Here is a 14,020-nt window from a genome sequence, read left to right on the forward strand (position 1 = left end):
TCTAGGGGAAATACTTTATAAATGGGTTTATGAAGCGTCTTAACAATATTAGAGATAAGTAGATTTTTTTTGTTGTTGCAGTTGTGAAGTTTGTGGTGGGAAAAAATACATCAGTCTATCATTTAAATAGAAGATTTATGCTTATGTCATATCTTTCTGAAACCTTCTCTGCATGCTTGAAATTTGAGTTCAAGCACTTCAGTTGACCAGTACACATCATGACATTTCTATGTTAGCTAAGATATTAGCACTTTTCAAGAGAACTGAAATATGGACACTTCATATTTTCCCTATTCAGTAAGAACTTCAGTAGTACAGTTAAAAGTTGATTAAAGGACTGATATATTAAAGTTTGGTACCTGTACCAAAAGGGTGCACATTAATGTTTTAGTGGAGTACATACAATGTGTTTGAGGTTTGTGGGCAAATTTCCGTGATTGTTGCTGTCCTGTTTTAATTTTTGTTTTTCTGCTGAGCAAATAAAGTTTCTCTTTCTCTATTTGCAGATGATCGTAGTTTCCCCTCTAGAAGAAGTGGGCAAAGCAGTTAGGAGTAGGAAACAAAGAGTATAGCAAATAGAGATGGATGAACAAGCCCTTTTAGGGCTAAACCCAAATGCTGATGCAGACTTCAGACAAAGAGTATGTAATTAACTTGCTTATGTCACTAATAATTGGGGGTGCTGTTTCAGTGCAAAAGTCTCATATTTTCTTGGGGGGGTGGTGTTGTTAACCAATACATGGGATTTGTAGTGGCAAGCACAAAACAAAGTCACTTTGCAAGCATGTAATCTGAAGGTTGTGTGTTACCAGTTCTGTGAAATTACGCTTAATGTGCATAGAATTTGTTTTTCTGGGCTCTGACTTTTTCAGCCCTTTTAATTCTTTGTATTTGTTGCTCAGCTCCTTACGTAGGTTCCCATAGAATGAAAAGCAGCCACTGAAAATAATTAGTTGCTTGCAATTGCCCTTTTAATTTCTAGATGTTTTTTATTTCTTTGAATGCATCGCCTACCTGTAGTGTCTTTTAATTAAATGTGGTTTTTTAACTGTAGTGAAGTTTGTATTAGCGTAGAGTAGGTTAAAAAAGTAATCGTGGTACGTGGGTAACAGTTACTTCATAAGAGAGATGTTCCTATGAAAAGGCATTACAATTTATGTAGCTGTTTAATGAGTAATTATTTCTGCTTACTGATTGATTATCAAGTTGATTCATCTGTCTACAAGATAACCTCCAGTGCAATCTTTCAGAAATTAGAATTTTAATAGAAATAGAATAAATTTAAATAGAATTTTGTGTTCATAAAACAAACCCTGGCATGTATAACAAAGTTTAAAATGTAGTTTGATGCAGCCTAATATTGCTAAACAGCCTCTTAAATATGTTGATTCTGGGTATTTGTCCTTTTTGAATAGATAGATATATATATATATATAGGTAATCTTCAGGGTTCTGTTAATAGAACATCACTGTAAAACTTGAAGCTTATAGATTTATTGACCTTTTAACTATGCAGTCTGCCTAATTTTGAAATTTTTTGTAGTAAAAGGTGACTTACCTTTTCACTAATCATGTAAGATGTAACATATAAAATGTCAATTTCTGGTAAAACTGTTCACTATAAGAAAATTACGACAAAGTGAATTCTTATTTTAAGAAGTTATTTCAGCTTACTGAATAATTACTTTGGTGAATGGAAACAATTCTGAACTAATGAAAAAAAAAAACCACACAAAAAAAACCAAACCAAACTCCAAACAGCCAAAAAATCCTCTTGAATTACATGCATTCATAGAATGGAAATAATGTTGGTAATCTAATCTCTGTTTCAAAAGTTACTTTATTGTTTTGTATAACAGGCCACATTAAATCTTAAAGCAATTAGATCAAGTTAACTGTTGTCGGAAGTTATTTCAAAGTTCTGATAAGCAACTTGATTATCTAAAATTTGGTAGAAGTTTCTTCCACTCTCTGTAATAAATTCATAAACTGACAGTTGTCAGGTGATAGATGTTTTAATGTTTCTTGAGTTTGAGGTGTAGAATAGAGCCAAAGTAGTGCAACAAAAATAGTGAGTTGTTTTTGGTGGAAAATTTAAATCACTTTCTCTTTAGAATTTGTGGAAGGAATTTTAACTTGGATATGAACTTCCACCCAAATGAAAAGGCCCTGAGCAACTTCCTGTAGTTGACTCTGTCTCTAGAGGTCCCTTCTAACCTCAACATTTCTGATTCTGTAACTTTTATATTCCAGTAACAAAAATCTTTGTATTGAATGTAAAGTGGAAATGGGTACCTGTGATACCAGCATTTGAAAAAACACTCTTACATTACAGTAATTAGGGACTCATATAAATACTTGGATGTACCTGAATAGTTTTGGTTTTTTTGAAGGAGAGCTGTTAAAATGCCAGTCTACGTGTGAATGAGATGTCTTGCTGTGTGATTTGTTTGTTCTTTTTTAAAATGAAACTTGCTTGGATGTTTTCAGGCACTAGCCTACTTTGAGCAGCTGAAGATATCTCAGGATGCTTGGCAAGTCTGCGCGGAAGCATTGGCTCAGAGTATATACAGGTAATGTAGATAAGAATCATTGCTTATTTTTATTAGTAATATGTTTGGGTCTGGCTTTAGCTCTGTAGCATAATAGGCGAAGTGTAAATTGCTGAAAGTTAATATGGTCTTCATACTATTTTTAGTATCATAGTTGATCAGTGACTTCTGTATAATGCCTTTCAAGGAAGACAAACCTATAAATAAAATTCCATATTCGTTTAGTAGCCTAAAAACTGCTGCTTGATGAAATCCAGGGAAAAAGAATTAGTTCTAGTGCTATCTTTAGGGAGGAGTGCTGAAAATTTCCTATTGTGAGACTATAGGCTGTATATGAAGCGATCTCAGTAGTGGTTCCTTGCCCCTTTCTATGCGTTAGGCCATCCCATTTTTCAAGATACAAAGAGTGTGTAGTCACCACTAGTTTTGCACGAAGTTGTGCGTTTAGATCTCAAATACTAGATTGTTGGTGTATCACCACATAATAACAGAATAATTCAGATTGGAAGGAAACTGAGGGATGTATATCCTGAATAACAACAGTGATTTTATAGTGAGTGCTTTTTTTGTAAATGATTTATCAAAACTTCTGAATCCAATGGAGTATACAGTAACTAACAAAACCACACAAGATTTGAAAACAGCATTTTATAATCTACCAAAATGCATTATGATTGTTACAATTTTTAGATAATAAGATAAAAAACTTGTATAGATTTTATAGCATGTGGAATGTCCCTTCCTAATCTATACCTCAGTTTGTCTTCAGCTTTGCTCTTTAAGACACAACATACAACTTGCACTCAGTGTACTAATGGACTCCAGATGTATTATTGAAGCATACCAGATTTTTATAAAGGCAGGATACAATACGTGGTTTTGCATGTTCAATACTGAAATCAAAGCATAACAAATGGGTGGCTATTGAAAAAAAAGATTATAGTATCAAACATAAATGTTACTTTAACAGTTCCTCCTTGTTACCAAAGGAACTGCTCGAGTGTTTGTCATTTTTGCTTTGAAGTAATAGCAGTAACATTTTTCTCTGGTGCACAGTAATTCTTGATTTGCCAACTTGGTTGTAATATTTGAGGAATTTTTTTCTTCCCAGAGAAGTATACCATATTGCCACTAGTAACAGAATTTTCTTTTCTTTTCTAGTGATGATCACATCAAGTTCTTTTGCTTTCAAGTTCTGGAACATCAAATTAAGTTCAAGTGAGTAATCTTTCTTGAGACCAGCCATATACATGCGTTTAATTTTCCCTTTTTGTTCTGCTTGCAAAGAAACTTAAAATGGTATCTGTCATCTCGGTGTGGTTGATGAAGTGGCTTTAATCTGGTCCAGAGGACTTTCTTGTACTTCTTCACCTTTCCTGGGAGAGGAGTAGTTGGGTTTTGAACAGCATGCTCTACTTAGCTACTCTAATGGCCCAACACAGACCCTATTACCAAGGATTGCTTGAGATTTAGCCCTTCCTTTCTGTGGATTCAGGCCTTACTCTGTACTCTCATTGATTTTTACAGAAAAGAGTCCTGCAAGCAGCAGTCTTGCTCAGTACAGAGTCCTGGGCTTCAGACAAAGCCCTATTCATTCAGTAACCATGGAAGAAATGTTAAGAGAAAGCAGTCTTTTAACTGAGTGTTTTCATAGAATCATCATTTTAGGAAAAAATACTTTGAAATAATATAAGTTTTATTGCTTGGAACTATATTTTTTTCACATTTTGAGCTTCTTTGGTCTGGACTTGAACATCGTGGCAGAGGTGTCTGCCTCTTGGAATATCATCATGACTGGTTGCCATAAGGCTGAACATGTGGGTCAGGTTTTAGATAGGAATAAGATGTGGTTTGCAACTGATTTTCAGAATTATATATCAGAGCAATCACTTTATGTGATTTTATTTACCTAATTTTACCTCATTGTCCATCTTCCTCTCTGCTTCTTCCACTCCTGTCATCTGCTTCCTGCAGTATGTCTTCTCTTGTTTTCTTGCTTCTTATTTTCTTCCTTACTTTCTTCTCCTTAATGAATATTTTTGGCAGGAACACTGGAGTCACATTCAGCGGTCATACCTGTTAAGGACTGTACCAAACCCATAGCTAGCTCTAGTGTAAGGAGAGTGTTCTCAGCTCAACTGGTCCTGGGAAGGAACATGTTGTGTGGGTAGTATTTGAGGTGGGCTGAGTATAATGTCAAATTTTGCCAAGGCTATATGAATGACTTAATGCAGAATTACTTGTTTGCTTTTTTGTTTTGACGTATGTCTGATAATAAATGTACTGTAGGTCAGATCAGTGAAGGTCTTCCTTGTGCTCACTATTGACAGTCTTCAACATGTAGTAAACAAGTTTGAGCATATACAGATATCTCTTCCTTCTCCCCATGGCTTATGGTCAAATAGTTATTTTTATCAGTCTTAAGACCTATCCCTGATAGAGCAGCCTTCCTGCAAAATTTCAAGCTCCTACTCCAGTATAGGAGGCCGTAGTGCCTCAAAAGGTAATCCATTAATATGGACAAAATGTTTTTCCTTATTTTTGTCTTTGGTTCAACATTTTAACATGCAAATACCTATGTAAATTCATTTTCTAGGACCATTTCATTTACCTTAACGTGCAGTATTATGTGCAATATTAAAAAGAGTTTTTGCCTTACTGAATGTTGCACTTGTCATGCTGCAATTGTATTTTGATCTTATTACGCTTTGTTTCAGGTACTCTGAACTTACTGAAGTTCAGCAGCAGCTAATTAGGGAAACACTCATAACATGGCTGCAAGCACAGGTAAGTACGTCCCTTCACAGCAGTCTTACATAGTAGGCTTATTAGTAGGCTAAGACAAGGCATTGAGTGTGGGCTAAATGTTTAATCTGTCCTTTTGAGTTTAAAGATGGCGTCTTGAAGATATACAGTATCTGATGGTTAAAAGCTTTTAACATGTTCATATTTAGAAATTCTTGAAATCAGATCTTGTAAAGAAGTCTGTACTTGAACTTGTTACTAAATATAAAACTCCTGTATCAGATAATGATTGTGGTTTAATCAGTTGTATGTGAAATAAGGAGTATTAAAAGTCTCACTTTAGAAAGATAAAATCCAGATTCCCAGTGTTCCTGAGTGTCTGGAGCAGAGTGGTTATTCTGGTTTTAAGACTCTCCTGGCCTAACTCCTGTCTACTTAGAGTACTAGCAGATGTTTATGAATGAACAGCATCACTCCTCTGTTAATACTATGGCAGGGTGCTGGTTACTCTTTCTTGTGGCATTAGTTACTGTAGCTGAACATGTAGTATCAGTTGGATCCAAGAGTTTGCAATCAGCAGAACGATCAAGTGGGCTGATACAAGCCTTTGCCTGTACCTGCCATTATCTAGTTATTACACTTCTGCACTGGAAATTAACACAGTTGCTTTGATTGTAGAAAACGTAACAGTAGGAAATGGAATATAATACAACTTGAAAAATAATAGATCATTGTGAAATGGATCAAATTGCTTGTAATTTTACTTTGTCACAAGCTGTTCCATTTAGGAGGAGTTTATGGAAAAGGAGGAGGGGAGAAAGAGTGGAGTTGATAGATTCTCTTTTTCTCCCCCCCCCCCCCCCCCGCCCCCGATGAGCTTAGATTTAGAAACTCCCTTTATTGTTCTTAAAGCTAACATCTAATTTAGGCACAAGCTAGCTACAAGAGAACTGGAACTTATTTTCTGCAAGTTCTTGTTTAATACTTTCACCAAACTAACAAATTAGCTGTTAGTCTTTGAATAGTACACTTAATGTCTTAGTACTGAATGAAGGGCTTCGGACTGTAACACCCAGAGAGAAAGATTTCCTTGTTTCATTACAATTTAGCTAAATTTTCTTCAAAATCCTTGGAAAGGTAAAGCTTTTTATTGATCTCACCCAAGAAGAGAGGTAGTACATTAATCACTATACAGAGATCAACAAGCATACGTGAATCTTCTCTAATTTAGTAAGAGTATACAAATAAAATATCTTGTGTTTCTACCAGATGCTGAATCCCCAGCCCGAGAAGACTTTTATTCGCAACAAAGCAGCACAAGTATTTGCGTTGCTTTTTGTTACTGAATATCTCACAAAATGGCCCAAGTTTTTTTTTGATATTCTATCAGTAGTTAACCTTAATCCACGAGGCGTAGATATGTACCTCAGAATCCTGATGGCTGTTGATGCTGAGCTGGTGGACCGAGATGTTGTTCATACATCAGAGGCAAGTTATTTTGCATTAACATTTGTTTTAAATTTAAAAAAAGTTCTCTTACTTTAATTAGAGCAGAAGACTTGCAGAGATGTTGTTTTTTTCCTGTGGCAACTCTGCCTTAGAGACATTAGGTGGTTTAAATCCAAAAGCCATATGTTATTTAATGCTTTTTATGCTTTCATACTTTTCAGTTAATGTATTTTTTTTCTCGAAGAGCTAGCAAACAAAAACTACTGGATTGAGTTAGCCGATTTAATGTTAGACTGACTCATTTTAAAATGTTAATTTCTTCTAGTGCCTGTTTTAAAGAATGCTAGCATTAAAAAAACAGTTTAATGATCTAGAGGACTTCCTCTTTGCCTTTGTTCAGTGTTTGGGCATTGTGGTAGGAAAAAAGCGAAAACTAGGGTACTTTGGTTTTATTTCTTGCGAGGAAAAAAAGTGCTCTTTTGGGGTTTCTTATTCGAGTTCTTTATCTTGCTCAGACAAGTGATGTCTGGTAGTGGATACAAAAATGCTATTAATTTGACAAGATACTAATTTAGGACAAAACTGATTTATCCTTTTTCTATATTGACAGGAGGCCCGTAGGAACACCTTATTAAAAGATACTATGAGGGAACAGTGCATTCCAAGTTTGGTGGAATCATGGTACCAAATCTTACAAAACTATCAATATAATAACTCAGAGCTGACATGCCAGTGCCTTGAAGTAGTTGGAGCTTATGTATCCTGGATAGATTTGAGCCTGATAGCCAATGAAAGGTAAGGAGTTTTTGATGAGTCTTTGCAAAAAATAACCCTGATAGCATGTTGAATGTATTTCTGTGAAACAGAATTAAAACTCATCTTTGAAAAAGGATTTTAATTATATACAAATCTTTGGAGTTTGGGGGGTTTTTAGTAGAGTGATTAACTTTGCAAGCCAAGCTGATATAATGGCCAAAATAGACACTACGCAGTTAGCTGGGTTCTCCTTAACATGTATAAAATGCTGGATTTAGTCTGTACAATAGACTTTAAAACTGTCTTATGAAAAGAAAGCATTGTAAATATGCACACAAATAATATAAAGCTTCTGTAAAATGCTACTGTGTACATATAAAAAATAAACTTTTGTTTTTCTTTGGAGGTTTATAAATATGCTGCTAGGTCACATGTCTGTGGAAGTTCTCCGGGAAGAAGCCTGTGATTGTTTGTTTGAAATTGTAAATAAGGGCATGGACCCAATTGATAAAACAAAATTGGTTGAATCTTTATGTCAAGTATTACAATCTGCTGGCCTCTTCAGTATTGATCAGGTTTGTATATTGCTTTTTACAATAGGAATGAGTTGTAGGTTTCCAACAGTTCTTAAATAAGGAAATGAACTGAAAACTATAAAACTAAGTCCACAGATTAAAGAGAATTAGTTGTGCTTCTGCATCAAAGCTACACACTTCTTACACTTTTCTCATACTTAAATTAATAGCTTGTTAATATTGCTTATTCACTTAAAACACACTGAATTTCATTTGTCCTTAGCATGATTTTTTCGTTTTAGAAGCAAGGTATTATGTAACTCTTCTTCCTCCCCTAAAGCATATTGTGCTTACTGTTAATGCTGCTTCTGTGTTTTGTTGCCTTGAATCTTCTCTTCTGAATGATTCTGTAATAGGTATTGTAGCCAAGGTGGAGTTTTTTTAGAGTGAGACATTAGATCAACTGTACATAATTAGATAGAGGAAAGAGCTGTTCTGCATGTCTGCATCGTCAGACATGAGGCTTGAAATTCTTATCTGTAGGCTGGAAAAATATACCTACTAACCAAACACATTCCTTGGCAGTTGCGGTGTTTAAGGAACAGCTGTTTGCTACCTGCCATGGAGAAAGACGAACCAGTCCTTGTGAAGCTGTAGTCCTTATATTGCAAGGCAGTTATCTCTTCATTTTGAAGTCTTTGTCAAATTTGTATTCCTCCTAGAATGCTGCAAATGTGCATTCATTGATTCAGGAGGCATTCCTCTAAAAATCCAACCTCAGTCTCTCTGAGGAAGACTTGTTACTCTTCTGCTTTTGTACAGTTATGGCAGGGAGCAAAGCATCTGTTTGGGGTGACTGGTCTAGGGGTATTTCTCAATTCTGATCAATGTATTTCTGCTAAAGCAAGCCATAAATATTTAATATTAACTCACTCTTACAGGCAGTACTGAAAGTTACTCGTTATCAGTATTTCTGAAGTGAGCTACAGCTGTTAATTCTTTGAAGTTTTCCCATAAAAAGATTTTCCTCTTATACAGCCTAGAATTTATGGTAGGTAGGTATGTGCTTCTGCTTTTATTTTGAACCTGCTTCTTGCTGTAAAGTAAAAAGAGAAACAAACTAATCTGAAGAGATGAAGCAAGCTACTGTTGTATAATGGAGGACAGCCAAATCTGGCATTGCTTTAATTTTTCTCTCTCCATTCCTTGTGGAAACGAACCATGCAGTTGTGCTTTCCATCTAGGAGACAAATGTTGCTTTTACTTCTACGTACTAGACATGGGTAGTATGGTTCTAAGGTCATGCCATTTAAACATGACCTCTGCTAGTATTTTTCATCAGATGTCTTTTCTTGCAGGAAGATGATGTGGATTTTCTGGCCAGATTTTCTAAGCTGGTTAATGGCATGGGGCAAGCATTAATAGCTAGTTGGACTAAACTGATAAAAAGTGGTGATATGAAGAGTGCTCAAGACACTCTGCAAGCTATTGAAGCAAAAGTGGCCCTGATGTTGCAACTGCTAATTCACGAAGACGACGACATCTCATCTAATATCATTGGCTTCTGTTATGACTACCTTCATATCTTGAAACAAGTAAGTATGTCTCTCTTCAATTTAACATCACTTCTTGACATATGGTTTAGTTTGGTTTTTGTGGGACTATATGCATCTCATACTGTATGCGAGCTATTTCCCACCCGGAGTACTGCGTCCAGTTCTGGAGCCCCCAACATAAGAAGGACATGGACCTGTTGGAGCGAGTCCAGAGGAGGGCCACGAAGATGATAAGAGAGCTGAAGCACCTCTCCTGTGAGGACAGGCTGAGAGAGTTGGGGCTGTTCAGCCTGGGGAAGAGGGGGCTCCAGGGAGACCTTATAGTGGCCTTCCAGTACTTAAAGGGAGCCTCCAAGAAAGCTGGGGAGGGGCTGTTCAGCAGGGCCTGTTGTGATAGGACAAGGGGTAATGGTTTTAAAACACAGGGAGGTCGATTTAGATTAGATATTAGGAAAAAATTATTTACAATGAGGGTTGTAGAGCACTGGAACAGGTTGCCCAGAAAGGTGGTGGAGGCCCCATCCCTGGAAACTTTCAAGGCCAGGTTGGATGGGGCTCTGAGCAACCTGACCTAGTCAGGGATGTCCCTGCTCCTTGCAGGGGAGTTGGACTAGATGACCTTTCAAGTCCCTTCCAACTCTAACCATTCTATGATTCTAAGCTGACTTGCAAAATAGTTTTTTTTACTAATTAGCATTCAGTATCTTTAATGGCTGTGGCCATGCTATTTTTATAGCGTTGTTTAGAAATCTGAAGGAATTGGGTTAAGTCTTGCATTAAGTGGAAAGAAGGCTTGCAGATCATATGGCTGTTAAATAAAGCAAACTTATATTTTCCTATTAGACAGTAATATAAGTGTTAGTCTACAAAAATAACTCTGGAAATTCATTTTGCAGCTTTCTGCACTTTCAGACCAACAAAAAGCTAATGTAGAGGTAAGTATTTTCTTTTTACTAGAGATTCTTCTTTTTTCCAGGAATTAATTGGGTCAGAATTTTTCATTTTGCTGAAACAAATAATGTTTTATTTATTTGCCTTAAAATGTGTGTGTAACAATAATTAAAAGGGAAGACTTAAAAAGTAAGGACAATATATTCCATCTTCTTCTAAGGAACTACAGCTGATTCTTTAAATAGTAAACCTGTATTGAATTGTGTATGAAGATGAAAGCTATTTTAGAGCTGGTCTTCCCAAGCAACCCTTAAGCATATGTTGGTAAGCTCCTGTACAGTTGATAGAATGTTCTTAAATCAAAACTGAGGAAGCTTTTTTTTCCTGAAGCTTTGTGTTTTTATAAAAACCTGCCCTCATTCCAAAGGATTGGAAGAAGTATGGGAAGGGTTGTAATAAAATTCAACTGTTGATAGTGTCATAAGTTAAACTTTTGAAAGAAGCTGCAATTCAAATGTAACAGTTGTACTTATGATGAGCAGTTATATGTTACGCATTACATTAAACTATACATTAAGCTTAAGGTTAAGCTTAAGTTTATATGCTTGAGTTATATATAAGCTTAAGTTTATATATAAAGCATTAAGTTTCATAAATAAGGTTTATGTCCAGTTTTGGAGGTGGTAAATGTGTTTGAGTTTTTCCAGCGCAGTCCTTTTTTCTTTTCCCTATGATCCTTCTGCACCAATGCGGATGTACTAATGTAGATGTTGAACTGGTTACATTGGTGCAGGTATTTTGTAAGTTCTTACAGCTGACAGCTGAGATTCCTTTTCCTTTACAAAGGAAGATGAATTCTATTCCTGTTTTAACATTAAAAGCTGAATTTGGGTAAATGTGGTCTAGATTATCTTGATCTGGTTTTGTCTAATGTCTGTTTAAGTCAGATGAGGTAACAAAATAATGGAAGTTTGATAACATCACTGAATCTTTTAATTTTTGTTACTATGTCACTTTTGTTCTTGTAACTGGACCAAACCAAATTACCACTGCAGTGCACTTAAGACATTTAAAATTTGAATGTGTTACCGTCCCAAAATCTTTTTTTTGTTAAACTTGTTTTTGTATTGAAAAACTTTGTATTATTATAATTTCTTAATTTTACTGAGGACTTCTCAAGGATTTGTGTTAAACTGAGAAGCAGTCATACCAATCATTCTTCTTTCATCCAATTCATAATAAGAAAGTATTTGGAAATAATCTAAATCTTGTTGTCTGTCTTAAGCTTTAAATTGTGTGCTTAGCAGCAGTCCTTTAAAGTTTTGTACCTAAGAAGTTCTCACTTTCAACTTGTTTGTTATTTGAACAGGGGAAAAAAGGGATCTTGTTTATTGTGCCTTTGGAGTTCCAAAGTGTTTTCTTCATCCACAGGATCACGTTTTTAATGCTTAGAATAACAAGTGTTTCTAAGAATTTCTGGCTACAAGCATATGACATTAATGTTTTGCAATTATTTTGATTCTTTAATATCACTTCTTACAGAGAAGCAGAGGCTTCTCACAGATGATGCTAATGCTTAGTTTCAATAGAAAGCCTGATCACATTCTTGCTATTTGACCTTGTTCTTCCTTAAAGTATTACAAGTGTCTATTCCTGCAAGATCACCAAGAATTTCACCTCAGTAATCTAATTTTAATTAGTTGATCCATTATGGTGTTAAAGAATTTTTAGGTTTTGCAATTAAATGAGAAGTATATAATTGTGATTCATTTGTCAAAAGTTTGGTGGTTTTTTGGTGATGTTTTGTTTGTTTTTTTTTTTTTAATTTACCTTGTTCCCTTGTCTGTTATTTGTCTGAAATTTATGGCTATCTGCATTCAGAACTTCTAGTACTGGAAGAGAATTGCAAAATGCTCATCAAGTTATTGCTGATATGAACAGCATTTTCGTTTGCTATAATTACAATAAAAGCTGTTGGCTACTGAATTTAACCAACACGAAAAAAAAACCTGTTTTTTTCACCTGGTAGTAGGTATAGGGATGAGGTGCTCTGTAATGCTGATCCAATACCTGTTGTAATTCTATTGAGTCTTCTCCAACATTCAGTGAACCTGCTCCTTGCATTAGGTATATGGATATGTCCTGCCCAATTACTTGTTGCTACTTAATATTCTCTGGAACTTCTAACACTTTAATGTTGTCATAGGTATAAGAATGGCCTGCCTCTGATTCACTTTTAATTACTTGGAATAGCTTTCTGTTAATTTGAAATATTTAGCTTTAATACACATCGTTGTAGGTTCCCCAGAACAAACTGTTAAACTAAAGTGAAAATGAAAATATAATAGATTTTTAGCTCACTGTGTGTGTCTGTCCAATTTCTACCCATCCTGGAAAGCATGAATGGAATTGAGTACTGTATGTATTTTAAATATTAAATCGGAGGCCTAAAACTTGAAATAGTAAATGCTTAGTAAGATCAAAGTGATACATTTAGAGTTGGACACTTCAGTAGACATGAGATCAAGTCTTTATTCCTGTTTTAGGGCTTGCCAACAGTCCCTACTAAGGTGAAATCGCACATCAGTGCTTTAACTGATCTAACATCTCGCTGCTGCTGCTGCTGAAAAGAGAAGATTTTGCTTTTCTCACTCTTGTTTGCAGCTTCTGGCTCTTATTCTTGGACTCTGCTGAACCAATTCAGCTTGTTAACCTGTCCCCAAAATAGACTTTCAAGGATGTTGAGCTATTAGAGAAGTCCGTGTTATGGCTAAGCTGACCTGCCCCTTTAAAATAGGATCTCGGATAACCTGTTAGCTTCCTCTGCCTAGTTCAGTGGTTCTTAATTGTTGTTCTCAATATGAACCGAACAGCACAGATGAAAAGCAGGAAACAAAGCCAGATAATACTGTCAGAGACTTGAGAGCTCCAAGTCATCTATGCTATGTATCTGGAATGTCATGTGTGTATTGTTTTGATATAATCCATCTGTTTTAATTTGGACTGTTACTTCTGCTAAACCTCTGAAAATAATAATTCAAATGGATTTAAAATGTTTGTAAATATTTAACACTTGTTTTAACATTTCCTTTACTGTAGGATTTTAACTACTGCTTCTTTTCAGTTGTCTGCTTCTACACTTACAGTTCTCTTTTTATCTTAGGCAATCATGTTGGCTGTTATGAAGAAGTTGACATACGATGAAGAATATAATTTTGAAAATGAGGTATTGTGTTATATGAATAAACAGACAAATGCAACTTAAATTACATGTAGTAAAACTTGCTCACAGTCTTAAAATCCAAATTTTTCATAGACTAAGGATTTGAAGGTAAGAAGCAAAGGTCTGTAGGCTGAATTTTTTTCCAATGTGGAAAGCTTTTTTGACTTCTGGGCATGTCTGTATAGGACAAAACAACATAGTAAAAGGGATATGGAAGCCAGTTCAGTTAACACAATATTTCTGGCTGCATTTTTGCAGAACTATACCTAGGCAAATACAGCTGTGCTGTTAGCTAAACATAGCTGCTGAGCTGGCTTGTTCAGTGTGAGTTTA

At 35.5% G+C, this 14,020-nt stretch overlaps 1 protein-coding gene across 1 annotated transcript in view; it reads left to right on the top strand.

The window, feature by feature from the left end:
- XPOT (exportin for tRNA) overlaps positions 1–14,020 on the top strand; it is a 30,032-nt gene that overhangs the window by 3,290 nt on the left and 12,722 nt on the right. Inside the window, exons 2-11 of the mRNA XM_086748703.1 lie at positions 507–641; positions 2,491–2,573; positions 3,714–3,770; positions 5,270–5,339; positions 6,567–6,785; positions 7,357–7,541; positions 7,909–8,077; positions 9,376–9,612; positions 10,470–10,508; positions 13,628–13,690. Coding sequence (XP_086604829.1) covers positions 582–641; positions 2,491–2,573; positions 3,714–3,770; positions 5,270–5,339; positions 6,567–6,785; positions 7,357–7,541; positions 7,909–8,077; positions 9,376–9,612; positions 10,470–10,508; positions 13,628–13,690 — 1,182 coding nt within the window. The 5' untranslated portion in view covers positions 507–581. The remainder of the gene's footprint in view (positions 1–506; positions 642–2,490; positions 2,574–3,713; positions 3,771–5,269; positions 5,340–6,566; positions 6,786–7,356; positions 7,542–7,908; positions 8,078–9,375; positions 9,613–10,469; positions 10,509–13,627; positions 13,691–14,020) is intronic.

The sequence above is a fragment of the Chlamydotis macqueenii genome, chromosome 1 (genome assembly GCF_036417535.1).
Source record: "Chlamydotis macqueenii isolate bChlMac1 chromosome 1, bChlMac1.mat, whole genome shotgun sequence".
Lineage (NCBI taxonomy): Eukaryota > Metazoa > Chordata > Aves > Otidiformes > Otididae > Chlamydotis > Chlamydotis macqueenii.